We start from the raw sequence: 18,059 nt of genomic DNA, 5'->3' as shown, positions 1-18,059 counted from the left end.
GATGGGTCAATATTTTATGTGTGGAGATATAGGAGATATAGATAGGTTAATTTAAGTCATTATTTTATGGGTAGAGATATAGGAGATGTAGATAGGGTGGGTCAATATTTTATGGGTAGAGATATAGGAGATATAGATAGGTTGGGTCATTATTTTATGGGTGGGGATAAAGAAAATATAGATAGGGTGGGTCAATATTTTATTGGTATAGACATTGGAGATATAAAAAGGGTGGGTCAATATTTTATGGTTAGAGATATAGGAGATATAGATAGGGTGGGTCAATATTTTATGGGTGGAGATATAGGAGATATAGATAGGGTGGGTCAATATTTTATGGGTAGAGATATAGGAGATATAGATAGGGTGGGTCAATATTTTATGGGTAGAGATATAGGAGATATAGATAGGGTAAGTCATTATTTTATGGGTAGAGATATAGGTAGGGTGGGTCAATATTTTATGGGTGGAGATATAGGAGATATAGATAGGGTAGGTCAATATTTTATGGATAGAGTTATTAGAGATATAGATAGGGTGGGTCAATATTTTATGGGTAGAGATATTGGAGATATAGATAGGGTGGGTCAATATTTTATGGATAGATATAGATAGGGTGGGTCAATATTTTATGGATAGAGTTATTAGAGATATAGATAGGGTGAGTCAATATTTTATGGGTAGATATATTGGAGATATAGATAGGGTGAGTCAATATTTTATGGATAGAGATATAGGAGATATAGATATGTTGGGTCAATATTTTATGGGTGGGGATAAAGGAGATATAGATAGGGTGGGTCAATATTTTATGGGTAGAGATATAGGAGATATAGATAGGGTGGGTCAATATTTTATGGATAGAGATATAGGAGATATAGATAGGGTGGGTCAATATTTTATGGGTAGAGATATAGGAGATATAGATAGGGTGGGTCAATATTTTATGGGTAGAGATATAGGAGATATAGATATGGTGGGTCAATATTTTATGGTTAGAGATATAGGAGATATAGATAGGGTGGGTCAATATTTTATGGGTAGATATATTGGAGATAAAGATAGGGTGGGTCAATATTTTATGGGTAGAGATATAGGAGATATAGATAGGGTGGGTCAATATTTTATGGTTAGAGATATAGGAGATATAGATAGGGTGGGTCAATATTTTATGGGTAGAGATATAGGAGATATAGATAGGGTGGGTCAATATTTTATGGGTAGAGATATAGTAGATATATAGATAGGGTAAGTCATTATTTTATGGGTAGAGATATAGGAGATATAGATTAGGTCTATATTTTATGAATAGAGATATAGGAGATATACATATGAAGATAGGGTGGGTCAATATTTTATGGATAGAGATATAAGAGATATAGATAGGGTGGGTCAATATTTTATGGTTAGAGATATAGGATATAAAGATAGGGTGGGTCAATATTTTATGGATAGAGATATAGGAGATATAGATAGGGTGGGTCAATATTTTATGGGTAGAGATATAGGAGATATAGATAGGGTGGGTCAATATTTTATGGGTAGAGATATAGGAGAATATAGATTAGGTCAATATATTTTATGAATAGAGATATAGGAGATATACATATTTTATGGTAGATAGGGTGGGTCAATATTTTATAGATAGAGATATAGGAGATATAGATGGGGGGGGGGGCAATATTTTATGGGTAGAGATATTGGAGATATAGATAAGGTGGGTCAATATTTTATGGGTAGAGATATAGCTGATATGGATAGGGTGGGTCAATATTTTATGGGTCGTGATAAAGGAGATATAGATAATGTGAGCCAATATTTTACGGTTAGAGATATAGGAGATATAGAAAGGGTGGCTCAATATTTCATGGGTAGAGATATAGGAGATATAGATAGGGTGGGTCAATATTTATGGGTGGAGATACAGGAGATATAGATAGGGTGGGTCAATATTTTATGGGTAGAGATATAGGAGATATAGATAGGGTGGGTCAATATTTTATGGGTAGAGATATAGGAGATATAGATAGGGTGGGTCAATATTTTATGGGTAGAGATATAGGAGATATAGATAGGGTGGGTCAATATTTTATGGGTAGAGATATAGATATAGATAGGTGGGTCAATATTTTATGGGTGGAGATATAGGAGATATAGATAAGGTGGGTCAATATTTATGGGTGGAGATACAGGAGAAATAGATAAGGTGGTTCAATATTTTATGGGTAGAGATATAGGAGATATAGATGGGGTATGTCAATATTTTATGGGTAGAGATATAGGAGATATAGATAGGGTGGGTCAATATTTTATGGGTAGAGATATAGGAGATATAGATAGGGTGGGTCAATATTTATGGGTGGAGATACAGGAGATATAGATATGGTGGGTCAATATTTTACAGGTGGTAGGTATATAGACAAGTGGTAGTTATAGACAGGTGGTAAGCATACAGACAGGAGGTAATTATATAGACAGGCGGTAGTTATATAGACAGTAGGTAGTTATATAGACAGGAGGTAGTTATATAGACAGGAGATAGTTATAAGACAGGTGGTAGTTATATAGATATTAGGTAGTTATATAGACAGGTGATAGGTATATAGACAGTAGGTAATTATACAGACAGGTGGTAGTTATATAGACAGGTGGTAGTTATATAGACAGGTGGTAGTTATATAGACAGGTGGTAGGTATATAGACAGGTGGTAGGTATATAGACAGGAGGTAGGTATACAGACAGGAGGTAATTATATAGACAGGTGGTAGTTATATAGACAGGTGGTAGTTATACAGACAGGAGGTAATTATATAGACAGGTGGTAGTTATATAGACAGGTGGTAGGTATATAGACAGGTGGTAGGTATATAGACAGGTGGTAGGTATATAGACAGGTGGTAGGTATATAGACAGGAGGTAGTTATATAGACAGGTGGTAGGTATATAGACAGGTGGTAGGTATATAGACAGGTGGTAGGTATATAGACAGGTGGTAGTTATATAGACAGGTGGTAGTTATATAGACAGGTGGTAGTTATATAGACAGGTGGTAGTTATATAGACAGGTGGTAGGTATATAGACAGGTGGTAGGTATATAGACAGGAGGTAGGTATATAGACAGGTGGTAGTTATATAGACAGGTGGTAGTTATATAGACAGGTGGTAGGTATATAGACAGGTGGTAGGTATATAGACAGGTGGTAGTTATATAGACAGGTGGTAGTTATATAGACAGGTGGTAGTTATACAGACAGGTGGTAGTTATATAGACAGGTGGTAGGTATATAGACAGGTGGTAGTTATATAGACAGGTGGTAGGTATATAGACAGGTGGTAGTTATATAGACAGGTGGTAGTTATATAGACAGGTGGTAGGTATATAGACAGGTGGTAGTTATATAGACAGGTGGTAGTTATATAGACAGGTGGTAGGTATATAGACAGGTGGTAGGTATATAGACAGGTGGTAGGTATATAGACAGGTGGTAGGTATATAGACAGGTGGTAGGTATATAGACAGGAGGTAGGTATACAGACAGGAGGTAATTATATAGACAGGTGGTAGTTATATAGACAGGTGGTAGGTATATAGACAGGTGGTAGGTATATAGACAGGTGGTAGGTATACAGACAGGAGGTAATTATATAGACAGGTGGTAGTTATATAGACAGTAGGTAGTTATATAGACAGGAGGTATTTATATAGACAGGTGGTAGTTATATAGACAGGTGGTAGTTATATAGACAGGTGGTAGTTATATAGACAGGTGGTAGTTATATAGACAGGTGGTAGTTATATAGACAGGTGGTAGGTATATAGACAGGTGGTAGTTATATAGACAGGAGGTAGTTATATAGACAGGTGGTAGGTATATAGACAGGTGGTAGTTATATAGACAGGTGGTAGGTATACAGACAGGAGGTAATTATACAGACAGGTGGTAGTTATATAGACAGGTGGTAGTTATATAGACAGGTGGTAGGTATATAGATAGGTGGTAGTTATATAGACAGGAGGTAATTATACAGACAGGTGGTAGGTATATAGACAGGTGGTAGTTATATAGACAGGTGGTAGGTATATAGACAGGTGGTAGGTATATAGACAGGAGGTAGTTATATAGACAGGAGGTAATTATACAGACAGGTGGTAGGTATATAGACAGGTGGTAGGTATATAGACAGGTGGTAGGTATATAGACAGGTGGTAGGTATATAGACAGGTGGCAGTTATATAAACATGAGGTAGTTATACAGAGGGGAGGCAGTTATATAAATAGAAGGTAGGTATATATATACTGCCACCTCACTATTAACTATCTCCTGTCTATATAACTACCTCCTGTCTGTATAATTACCACCTGTCTATATAACTACCTTCTGTCTATATAACTACCACCTGTCTATATAACTACCACCTGTCTTTATACCTACCACCTGTCTATATAACTACCACCTGTCTATATACCTACCACCTGTCTATATAACTACCTACTGTCTGTATAATTACCTCCTGTGTATATAAATACCTTATGTCTATATAACTACCACCTGTCTATATAACTACCACCTGTCTTTATAACTACCATCTGTCTATAAAACTACCATCTGTCTATATAACTACCATCTGTCTATATAACTACCTTATGTCTATATAACTACCACCTGTCTATATAACTACCACCTGTCTATATAACTACCACCTGTCTATATACCTAACACCTGTCTATATAACTACCTACTGTCTGTATAATTACCTCCTGTGTATATAAATACCTTATGTCTATATAACTACCACCTGTCTATATAACTACCACCTGTCTATATAACTACCTCCTGTCTATATAACTACCTTATGTCTATATAACTACCACCTGTCTATATAACTACCACCTGTCTATATAACTACCACCTGTCTATATAACTACCACCTGTCTATATAACTACCTACTGTCTGTATAATTATCTCCTGTGTATATAAATACCTTATGTCTATATAACTACCTACTGTCTATATAACTACCACCTGTCTTTATAACTACCACCTGTCTATATATAACTAACACATGTCTATATAACTACCTCCTGTCTATATAACTACCAACTGTCTATATAACTACCTCCTGTCTATATAACTACCACCTGTCTATATAACTACCACCTGTCTATATAACTACCACCTGTCTATATAACTACCACCTTTCTATATAACTACATTCTGTCTATAAGAAACACATGTCTTTATAACTATCTCCTGTCTATATAACTACCTCCTGTCTATATAACTACCTCCTGTCTATATAACTACCTCCTGTCTATATAACTATCACCTGTCTATATAACTACCACCTTTCTATACAACTACCTAATATCTATATAACTACCACCTTTCTTATAACTATCTCCTGTCTATATAACTACCTCCTGTCTATATAACTACATCCTGTCTATAAGAAACACATGTCTTTATAACTATCTCCTGTCTATATAACTACCTCCTGTCTATATAACTATCACCTGTCTATATAACTACCACCTTTCTATATAACTACCTAATATCTATATAACTACCATCTGTCTATATAACTACCACCTGTCTATATAACTACCACCTGTCTATATAACTACCACCTTTCTATATAACTACCTAATATCTATATAACTACCTAATATCTATATAACTACCACCTTTCTATATAACTACCTAATATCTATATAACTACCACCTTTCTATATAACTACCTAATATCTATATAACTACCACCTGTCTATATAACTACCACCTGTCTATATAACTACCACCTGTCTATATAACTACCACCTGTCTATATAAATACCTCCTGTCTATATACCTACCACCTGTCTATATAACTACCTCCTGTCTATATAACTACCTACTGTCTATATAACTACCTCCTGTCTATATAACTACCACCTGTCTATATAACTACCACCTGTCTATATACCTACCACCTGTCTATATAACTATCACCTGTCTATATAACTACCACCTTTCTATATAACTACCTAATATCTATATAACTACCACCTTTCTTATAACTATCTCCTGTCTATATAACTACCTCCTGTCTATATAACTATCTCCTGTCTATATAACTACCTCCTGTCTATATAACTATCTCCTGTCTATATAACTACCTAATATCTATATAACTACCACCTTTCTTATAACTATCTCCTGTCTATATAAACTACCTCCTGTCTATATAACTACCACCTGTCTATATAACTACCACCTGTCTATATAACTACCTACCACCTGTCTGTATAACTACCACCTGTCTATATACCTACCACATGTCTATATAACTACCTACTGTCTATATAACTACCAACTGTCTATATAACTACCTCCTATCTATATAACTACCACCGGTCTATATAACTACCACCGTCTATATAACTTGCACCTGTCTATATAACATAAAATACTGACCCACCCTATCTATATCTACTCTCTCTCGACCATAAAATATTGACCTACCCTATCTATTTCTCCAATATCTCTATCCATAAAATATTAACCCACCCTATCTATATCTCTACCTATATAAATACTGACCCATCCTATCTATATATCTCTACCCATAAAATATTGACCCAACCTATCTATATCTCCTACATCTCTACCCATAAAATATTGACCCAACCTATCTATATCTCCTATATCTCTACCCATAAAATATTGACTCACTCTATCTATATCTCGTATATCTCTACCCATAAAATATTGACCCACTCTATGTATATCTCCTATATCTCTACCCATAAAATATTGACCCACCCTATCTATACTTCCTACATCTCTACCCATAAAATATTGACCCACCTTATCTATATCTCCTATATCTCTACCCATAAAATATTGACTCACTCTATCTATATCTCCTATATCTCTACCCATAAAATATTGACCCACCCTATCTATATCTCCTATATCTCTACCCATAAAATATTGACCCACCCTATCGATATTTCCTACATCTCTACCCATAAAATATTGACCCACCTTATCTATATCTCCTATATCTCTACCTATAAAAATATTGACCCACCTTATCTATATCTCCTATATCTCTACCCATAAAATATTGACTCACTCTATCAATATCTCATATATCTCTACCCATAAAATATTGACCCACTCTATCTATATCTCCTATATCTCTACCCATAAAATATTGATCCACCCTATCTATATTTCCTAAATCTCTACCCATAAAATATTGAACCACCTTATCTATATCTCCTACATCTTCAACCATAAAATATTGACCCACCCTATCTATATCACCAATATCTCTACCTATAAAATATTGACCCACCCTATCTATTTCTCCAATATCTCTACCCATAAATTATTGACCCACCCTATCTATATCTCCTATATCTCTACCCATAAAATATTGACCCACCCTATCTATATCTCCTATATCTCTACCCATAAAATATTGACCCACCTACCCTATCTATATCTCCTAATGTATCTCTACCCATAAAATATTGACCCACCCTATCTATATCTCCTATATCTCTACCCATAAAATATTGACTCACTCTATCTATATCTCCTATATCTCTACCCATAAAATATTGACCCACCCTATCTATATCTCCTATATCTCTACCCATAAAATATTGACCCACCCTATCGATATTTCCTACATCTCTACCCATAAAATATTGACCCACCTTATCTATATCTCCTATATCTCTACCTATAAAATATTGACCCACCTTATCTATATCTCCTATATCTCTACCCATAAAATATTGACTCACTCTATCAATATCTCATATATCTCTACCCATAAAATATTGACCCACTCTATCTATATCTCCTATATCTCTACCCATAAAATATTGATCCACACTATCTATATTTCCTAAATCTCTACCCATAAAATATTGAACCACCTTATCTATATCTCCTACATCTTCAACCATAAAATATTGACCCACCCTATCTATATCGCCAATATCTCTACCTATAAAATATTGACCCACCCTATCTATTTCTCCAATATCTCTACCCATAAATTATTGACCTACCCTATCTATATCTCCTATATCTCTACCCATAAAATATTGACCTACCCTATCTATATCTCCTATATCTCTACCCATAAAATATTGACCCACCCTATCTATATCTCCAATATCTCTACCCATAAAATATTGACCCACCTTATCTATATCTCCTATATCTGTAACCATACCGTTATGTTCCCAATACTCACCACATTAACTTGATCTACGTCTATCCAGCATTTAATGCCATTCTGCTCCAAAAAAGGTTTCATTTGGCGAGGGTCTCCAAAGCCAAGAGCACCTGGTAATTCCCTGTTTAACAAGAAAATAAGAAATACTGTCAGTTAAATTATACTTCTCCATGCACATTAATAACATTTAAACCCACATGCCAAACTTGCTTACACAATGAAATGATTCTGCCAATCACCATACTTTTTATACTAACTTCTTACAGATTACCAAAGGCTAAAGGTATCCTTTTCATATGCTTGCATGACTATGAAACAAGTAGAGCTTGAATAAATTACCTTGATTTATTTTAAAAGTCAAAGGTACGTATTAAATGAGATATAACCTAGAAATAACTTCTTTTTTTATAGTTTAAAATCCTCAATTCCTGAGAGAGAGCTAATAATAAATAAATGCATGTCAGGCATGAACACCTACAAAGTGGGATAAATGTAAACCTACTTGGTGCCGCTCTGGACAGCTAATCTAGAATTGGCCCAGGAGTAACTGATGAAGCAGGATCCAGCAGATTCTGGTTTCACCTGAGAAATCTGTTCATTCTTCTGTAGGGTGGAGAGTAATTCATTCAGCTTTGATTTATACACCACCTTCTTGGAATTAATATCATGTTCACAAACCACCTGGTTACAAAACAAACAGATTAATAGGATCAAAGTCTGTGTAAAAAACTTCTGTACCAGAAACACAAAACACAACTAATAACTTTGAACATGATATCGAAAATGAAAATATGAAATGCAAATGCTTCCATATAACATCAAAACCATACATACAGTAACAAAACGAGACACAGAGAGACAAGAAAATCAACAGGATGGATTGTGAAGAGACAATCAGGGGTAACACTCTATAACACCATAACCCATAGAGAAAAAGGTACAAACAATCCAACTACAAACAGGGGTAACACTCTATAACACCATAACCCATAGTGAAAAAGGTACAAACTATCCCACTACAAACAGGGGTAACACTCTATAACACCATAACCCATAGTGAAAAAGGTACAAACTATCCCACTACAAACAGGGGTAACACTCTATAACACCATAACCCATAGTGAAAAAGGTACAAACTATCCCACTACAAACAGGGGTAACACTCTATAACACCATAACCCATAGTGAAAAAGGTACAAACTATCCAACTACAAACAGGGGTAACACTCTATAACACCATAACCCATAGTGAAAAAGGTACAAACTATCCAACTACAAACAGGGGTAACACTCTATAACACCATAACCCATAGTGAAAAAGGTACAAACTATCCAACTACAAACAGGAGTAACACTCTATAACACCATAACCCATAGTGAAAAAGGTACAAACTATCCAACTACAAACAGGGGTAACACTCTATAACACCATAACCCATAGTGAAAAAGGTACAAACTATCCAACTACAAACAGGGGTAACACTCTATAACACCATAACCCATAGTGAAAAAGGTACAAACTATCCAACTACAAACAGGGGTAACACTCTATAACACCATAACCCATAGTGAAAAAGGTACAAACTATCCAACTACAAACAGGGGTAACACTCTATAACACCAATAACCCATAGTGAAAAAGGTACAAACAATCCAACTACAAACAGGGGTAACACTCTATAACACCATAACCCATAGTGAAAAAGGTACAAACTATCCAACTACAAACAGGGGTAACACTCTATAACACCATAACCCATAGTGAAAAAGGTACAAACTATCCAACTACAAACAGGGGTAACACTCTATAACACCATAACCCATAGTGAAAAAGGTACAAACTATCCAACTACAAACAGGGGTAACACTCTATAACACCATAACCCATAGTGAAAAAGGTACAAACTATCCAACTACAAACAGGGGTAACACTCTATAACACCATAACCCATAGTGAAAAAGGTACAAACTATCCAACTACAAACAGGGGTAACACTCTATAACACCATAACCCATAGTGAAAAAGGTACAAACTATCCCACTACAAACAGGGGTAACACTCTATAACACCATAACCCATAGTGAAAAAGGTACAAACTATCCAACTACAAACAGGGGTAACACTCTATAACACCATAACCCATAGTGAAAAAGGTACAAACTATCCAACTACAAACAGGGGTAACACTCTATAACACCATAACCCATAGTGAAAAAGGTACAAACTATCCAACTACAAACAGGGGTAACACTCTATAACACCATAACCCATAGTGAAAAAGGTACAAACTATCCAACTACAAACAGGGGTAACACTCTATAAACACCATAACCCATAGTGAAAAAGGTACAAACTATCCAACTACAAACAGGGGTAACACTCTATAACACCATAACCCATAGTGAAAAAGGTACAAACTATCCAACTACAAACAGGGTAACACTCTATAACACCATAACCCATAGTGAAAAAGGTACAAACTATCCAACTACAAACAGGGGTAACACTCTATAACACCATAAACCCATAGTGAAAAAGGTACAAACTATCCAACTACAAACAGGGGTAACACTCTATAACACCATAACCCATAGTGAAAAAGGTACAAACTATCCAACTACAAACAGGGGTAACACTCTATAACACCATAACCCATAGTGAAAAAGGTACAAACTATCCAACTACAAACAGGGGTAACACTCTATAACACCATAACCCATAGTGAAAAAGGTACAAACTATCCAACTACAAACAGGGGTAACACTCTATAACACCATAACCCATAGTGAAAAAGGTACAAACTATCCAACTACAAACAGGGGTAACACTCTATAACACCATAACCCATAGTGAAAAAGGTACAAACTATCCAACTACAAACAGGGGTAACACTCTATAACACCATAACCCATAGTGAAAAAGGTACAAACTATCCAACTACAAACAGGGGTAACACTCTATAACACCATAACCCATAGTGAAAAAGGTACAAACTATCCAACTACAAACAGGGGTAACACTCTATAACACCATAACCCATAGTGAAAAAGGTACAAACTATCCAACTACAAACAGGGGTAACACTCTATAACACCATAACCCATAGTGAAAAAGGTACAAACTATCCAACTACAAACAGGGGTAACACTCTATAACACCATAACCCATAGTGAAAAAGGTACAAACTATCCAACTACAAACAGGGGTAACACTCTATAACACCATAACCCATAGTGAAAAAGGTACAAACTATCCAACTACAAACAGGGGTAACACTCTATAACACCATAACCCATAGTGAAAAAGGTACAAACTATCCAACTACAAACAGGGGTAACACTCTATAACACCATAACCCATAGTGAAAAAGGTACAAACTATCCAACTACAAACAGGGGTAACACTCTATAACACCATAACCCATAGTGAAAAAGGTACAAACTATCCAACTACAAACAGGGGTAACACTCTATAACACCATAACCCATAGTGAAAAAGGTACAAACTATCCAACTACAAACAGGGGTAACACTCTATAACACCATAACCCATAGTGAAAAAGGTACAAACTATCCAACTACAAACAGGGGTAACACTCTATAACACCATAACCCATAGTGAAAAAGGTACAAACTATCCAACTACAAACAGGGGTAACACTCTATAACACCATAACCCATAGTGAAAAAGGTACAAACTATCCAACTACAAACAGGGGTAACACTCTATAACACCATAACCCATAGTGAAAAAGGTACAAACTATCCAACTACAAACAGGGGTAACACTCTATAACACCATAACCCATAGTGAAAAAGGTACAAACTATCCAACTACAAACAGGGGTAACACTCTATAACACCATAACCCATAGTGAAAAAGGTACAAACTATCCAACTACAAACAGGGGTAACACTCTATAACACCATAACCCATAGTGAAAAAGGTACAAACTATCCAACTACAAACAGGGGTAACACTCTATAACACCATAACCCATAGTGAAAAAGGTACAAACTATCCAACTACAAACAGGGGTAACACTCTATAACACCATAACCCATAGTGAAAAAGGTACAAACTATCCAACTACAAACAGGGGTAACACTCTATAACACCATAACCCATAGTGAAAAAGGTACAAACTATCCAACTACAAACAGGGGTAACACTCTATAACACCATAACCCATAGTGAAAAAGGTACAAACTATCCAACTACAAACAGGGGTAACACTCTATAACACCATAACCCATAGTGAAAAAGGTACAAACTATCCAACTACAAACAGGGGTAACACTCTATAACACCATAACCCATAGTGAAAAAGGTACAAACTATCCAACTACAAACAGGGGTAACACTCTATAACACCATAACCCATAGTGAAAAAGGTACAAACTATCCAACTACAAACAGGGGTAACACTCTATAACACCATAACCCATAGTGAAAAAGGTACAAACTATCCAACTACAAACAGGGGTAACACTCTATAACACCATAACCCATAGTGAAAAAGGTACAAACTATCCCACTACAAACAGGGGTAACACTCTATAACACCATAACCCATAGTGAAAAAGGTACAAACTATCCAACTACAAACAGGGGTAACACTCTATAACACCATAACCCATAGTGAAAAAGGTACAAACTATCCAACTACAAACAGGGGTAACACTCTATAACACCATAACCCATAGTGAAAAAGGTACAAACTATCCAACTACAAACAGGGGTAACACTCTATAACACCATAACCCATAGTGAAAAAGGTACAAACTATCCCACTACAAACAGGGGTAACACTCTATAACACCATAACCCATAGTGAAAAAGGTACAAACTATCCAACTACAAACAGGGGTAACACTCTATAACACCATAACCCATAGTGAAAAAGGTACAAACTATCCAACTACAAACAGGGGTAACACTCTATAACACCATAACCCATAGTGAAAAAGGTACAAACTATCCCACTACAAACAGGGGTAACACTCTATAACACCATAACCCATAGTGAAAAAGGTACAAACTATCCAACTACAAACAGGGGTAACACTCTATAACACCATAACCCATAGTGAAAAAGGTACAAACTATCCCACTACAAACAGGGGTAACACTCTATAACACCATAACCCATAGTGAAAAAGGTACAAACTATCCAACTACAAACAGGGGTAACACTCTATAACACCATAACCCATAGTGAAAAAGGTACAAACTATCCCACTACAAACAGGGGTAACACTCTATAACACCATAACCCATAGTGAAAAAGGTACAAACTATCCCACTACAAACAGGGGTAACACTCTATAACACCATAACCCATAGTGAAAAAGGTACAAACTATCCAACTACAAACAGGGGTAACACTCTATAACACCATAACCCATAGTGAAAAAGGTACAAACTATCCAACTACAATCAGGGGTAACACTCTATAACACCATAACCCATAGTGAAAAAGGTACAAACTATCCAACTACAAACAGGGGTAACACTCTATAACACCATAACCCATAGTGAAAAAGGTACAAACTATCCAACTACAAACAGGGGTAACACTCTATAACACCATAACCCATAGTGAAAAAGGTACAAACTATCCCACTACAAACAGGGGTAACATTCTATAACACCATAACTCATAGTGAAAAGGGTACAAACTATCCAACTACAAACAGGGGTAACACTCTATAGCACCATAACCCATAGTGAAAAAGGTAAAAACTATCCACTTCCCAAATAGAGTGACCTTCCAAACTTACCACATCTGACGTGATGACCCCGAGGGAAGGACTCTTTTTCCAGTCAAAGTTCTCACCAAGAGCTACACAGATGGTGGGAAGCTTCATGGTGCTCACAGCATATTTGTACATGTCACAGCACACTTCATTGGCTGCGTAGTTATTGGAGATCAGGGCCAGAAATACAGAGGAGTGAACAAGATGCTGTGCCATCTCCTCACGGGAATTCAGTGTGGCCCCCTCCGGGAAGTAACTGGTACAAAGTCACACAGCAGTTTTATTTATATTTCAAACAATATTAATTAAATAAAGCATTATCTGTTTTAAATCAGGATTTTCATAACATAGCTTTTAACCACAAACACACATCTTTTTAAGAACATCTTTGATTAATAGGAATTTTTCTCTACCTTGAAGGGTCAAAGGCGATATAAATTGTCCAAATTGAACTGCACAGGTTACTTTTATTTGCATCTGATATTTTACAACTTTGAGTTTATCACACGAATATGTTCTACACGTGCAGACTGTTTTGACCTGGGTAAGACAGATAAATCTTACCCTCATCGGAAGTACAAATAAGTTTAAAGGTCCGATGCGGTAGAATAATAGAATCTTACATGGGCCTGTCAAGTGGACAGGGATATCTCAACCTAAGTGAAAGATTTTGGCATGTCAACCCGAGGCTTGGCGAGGGTTGATGGCCAAATTCTTTCACAAGGTTTGAGATATCCCTGTCCACTTGACAGATCCATGACTGATTCTTTTTCTCCTATACTTAGTGGAAAAAATATATGAAATCCCATTGTCTTCCAGCTTTTCCATCGCGCCATTATCACAGGAACATTGTAATGCGTCAAAATTGATGATTTGCTATTGATAATGAAACTTACCAGGAAAATCCTTCCTTTTCCAGGTCTGCACAGATGTCAGCTGGGTGAATGATATTGGACCTCTCCTTAGGGGCGTCACCAGAACAGTAGGAGATGAAGATATCTGTAGATGAACAAAGACCATCTATAATCCCATTGTTTGTGAGACCATCACTGACTTCATAAACCAAATACAACAACACCTACCTAAATCCACTATTACAATGCCTGCTGATTAGTCCCCACTAATCTTATCCTGTATTGCCCTCTTTTGAATGGCGTAAGACAACAAGAAGCCCAGAAGGCCTGTATTGCTCACCTATTGTTTTTTTTTTTAATGATTATCACAAAGACTCTTACAATAAGAAAAAATAGCAAAATTGACCCCACGATTTGTTTAATTTTGAATCCAAACCATATAACAATGCTATAGATACCATGCGAATTTGCTATCCAATACATAGTTTCAGAGAGGAAGTAATTTATAAGAAAATAGTAGCCTACTTGATCCCTTTTTACCAGCCCCTCATCCCCACCATGAGTCAGCACCAACATTTGTACAATTTGGAATCCCCACCCTATAAGGATGCTACAATTGCATTATGAGCGCTATCCCATGCTTAGTTTCAGAGAAGAAGTCCTTTATATGGAAATAGCCAAATTGACCTCTTTTGACCCCGCCCCTCATGGGGGTCAGCCCCATCATTTGTACAATTTTCAGTTAGTAGCCCATAAGGACGCTACCAGTCAAATTTTGTTGAATTCTGACCAGTGGTTATGGAGAAGAAGTCGATTGTTGACGGAGGGACGATGGACGCCGGCGCCACGGTATCGCATGAGCTAAAAATGTTCTTAACTATATCTCTCACCAGTAGTCATATCTTTCTGTCTCTGTATGAGATTAGTAATTATATACTCTCACCTGTGGTCATATTTTTCTGTCTCTGTATGAGATTAGTAACTATATACTCTCACCTGTGGTCATATCTTTCTGTCTCTGTATGAGATTAGTAACTATAATATACTCTCACCTGTGGTCATATCTTTCTGTCTCTGTATGAGATTAGTAACTATATACTCTCACCTGTGGCCATCTCTTTCTGTCTCTGTATGAGATTAGTAACTATAATATACTCTCACCTGTGGCCATCTCTTTATGTCTCTGTATGAGATTAGTAACAATATACTCTCACCTGTGGCCATCTCTTTCTGCATCTGTATGAGGTTATTGACATCCTGGTCCAGGTGAACCTCGTAGTCACTGTTAGTGTCCGGGGCCAGAATTGTCTGTAAGGTCAGTAAGGGCACTGTGTGGAAGCGTTTCTGACACTGTAGGAACGGTGCCTTTAACTCCAGGGCACGACGAATGCTGGACGCCTTAAACATGTGAGGGTCTTTATGGCGCTGTAAATAGACATCACAATATTAACATCTTTCACAGTTGCTATCCACAAACTTCGTTCACAGTCCCTCTCCACAAACATCTCGCACAGTCCCTCTCCACAAACATCTCTCACAATCCCTTTCCACAAACATCTCTCACAGTCCCTCTTCACAAACCTCTCTTACAGTCCCTCTCCAAAAACCTCTCTCGTAGTCCCTCTCCACAAACACCTCTCACAGTCCCTCTCCACAAATGTCTCTCACAGTCCCTTTATATTAATATCTCTGACATTCCCTTTACATTAATATCTCTCACAGTCCCTCTTCACAAACATCACTCACAGTCCCACTCCACAGACATCTCTCACAGTCCTTATCCACAGACATCTCTCACAGTCGATTTCCACATACCTCTCTCACAGTCCCTCTTCACAAAATGTCTAATAGTCCCTCTCAACAAACCTCTTTCATACTCTTTTTCCACAAACCTCTCTGACAGTCCCTCTCCACAAGCATCTCTCAAAGTCCCACTCCACAAACATATATAACAGTTCCTCTTCACAAACATCTCTCACAGTCCCTCTCCACAAACATCTCTCACAGTCCCTCTCCACAAATGTCTCTCACAGTCCCTTTACATTAATATCTCTCACAGTCCCTCTTCACAAACATCACTCACAGTCCCTCTCCACAAATATCTCTCACAGTCCCTCTCCACAAACACCACTCACAGTCCCTCTCCACAAACATCTCTCACAGTCTCTCTCCACAAATGTCTCTCACAGTCCCTTTTCATAATATCTCTGACAGTCCCTTTACATTAATATCTCTCACAGTCCCTCTTCACAAACGTCACTCACAGTCACTCTCCACAAATATCTCTCTCAGTCCCTCTCCTCAAACCTTTTCATAGTCCCTTCCCACAAACTTCTCTCACAGTCACTTTACATAAATATCTCTCACAGTCCCTCTCTACAAACTTCTCTCACAGTCCTTATCCACAGACATCTCTCACAGTCGATCTCCACATACCTTTCTCACAGTCCCTCTTCACAAAATGTCTAATAGTCCCTCTCAACAAACCTCTTTCATAGTCTCTTTCGACAATCCTCTCTCACAGTTCCTCTTCACAAACATCTCTCACAGTCCCTCTCCACAAACACCTCTCACAGTCCCTCTCCACAAATGTCTCTCACAGTCCCTTTACATCAATATCTCTCACAGTCCCTCTTCACAAACATCCCTCACAGTCCCTCTCCACAAACATCTTTCACAGTCCCTCTCCTCAAACCTTTTCATAGTCTCTTCCCACAAACCTCTCTCACAGTCACTTTACATAAATATCTCTCACAGTCCCTCTCTTCAAACTTCTTTCACAGTCCTTATCCACAGACATCTCTCACAGTCGATCTCCACATACCTCTCTCACAGTCCCTCTTCACAAAATGTCCAATAGTCCCTCTCAACAAACCTCTTTCATAGTCTCTTTCCACAAACCTCTTTCACAGTCCCTCTCCACAAGCATGTCTAATAGTCTCTCTTCACAAACCTTTTTCATAGTCTCTTTCCACAAACCACTCTCACAGTCCCTTTTCATAAACATCTCTCAAATCCCTCTCCACAAACCTCTCCCGCAGTCCATCTACACAAATATCTCTCGTAGTCCCTCTTCACTAACATCTCTCACAGTTACTATCCACAAACCTTTTTCATAGTCCCTCTCCACAAACATCTCTCACAGTCCCTCTCCACAAACATCTTTCGCAGTCCCTCTCCACAAAACTCTCTCACAGTCT

The 18,059-nt window shown here is 37.2% G+C and overlaps 1 protein-coding gene across 1 annotated transcript in view; it reads right to left on the bottom strand.

Moving 5' to 3' along the window:
• The window catches only part of LOC138319769 (uncharacterized), a 54,633-nt gene that overhangs the window by 27,117 nt on the left and 9,457 nt on the right, over positions 1-18,059 (bottom strand). The window contains 5 exon segments of the mRNA XM_069262903.1: positions 8,264-8,366; positions 8,748-8,926; positions 14,033-14,261; positions 14,902-15,004; positions 16,074-16,284. Coding sequence (XP_069119004.1) covers positions 8,264-8,366; positions 8,748-8,926; positions 14,033-14,261; positions 14,902-15,004; positions 16,074-16,284 — 825 coding nt within the window.

Source organism: Argopecten irradians, chromosome 3, assembly GCF_041381155.1.
Source record: "Argopecten irradians isolate NY chromosome 3, Ai_NY, whole genome shotgun sequence".
In the NCBI taxonomy this organism is placed as follows: domain Eukaryota; kingdom Metazoa; phylum Mollusca; class Bivalvia; order Pectinida; family Pectinidae; genus Argopecten; species Argopecten irradians.
Note: the sequence above shows the minus strand (reverse complement) of the source record. Positions and strands in the feature narration are given on the sequence as shown.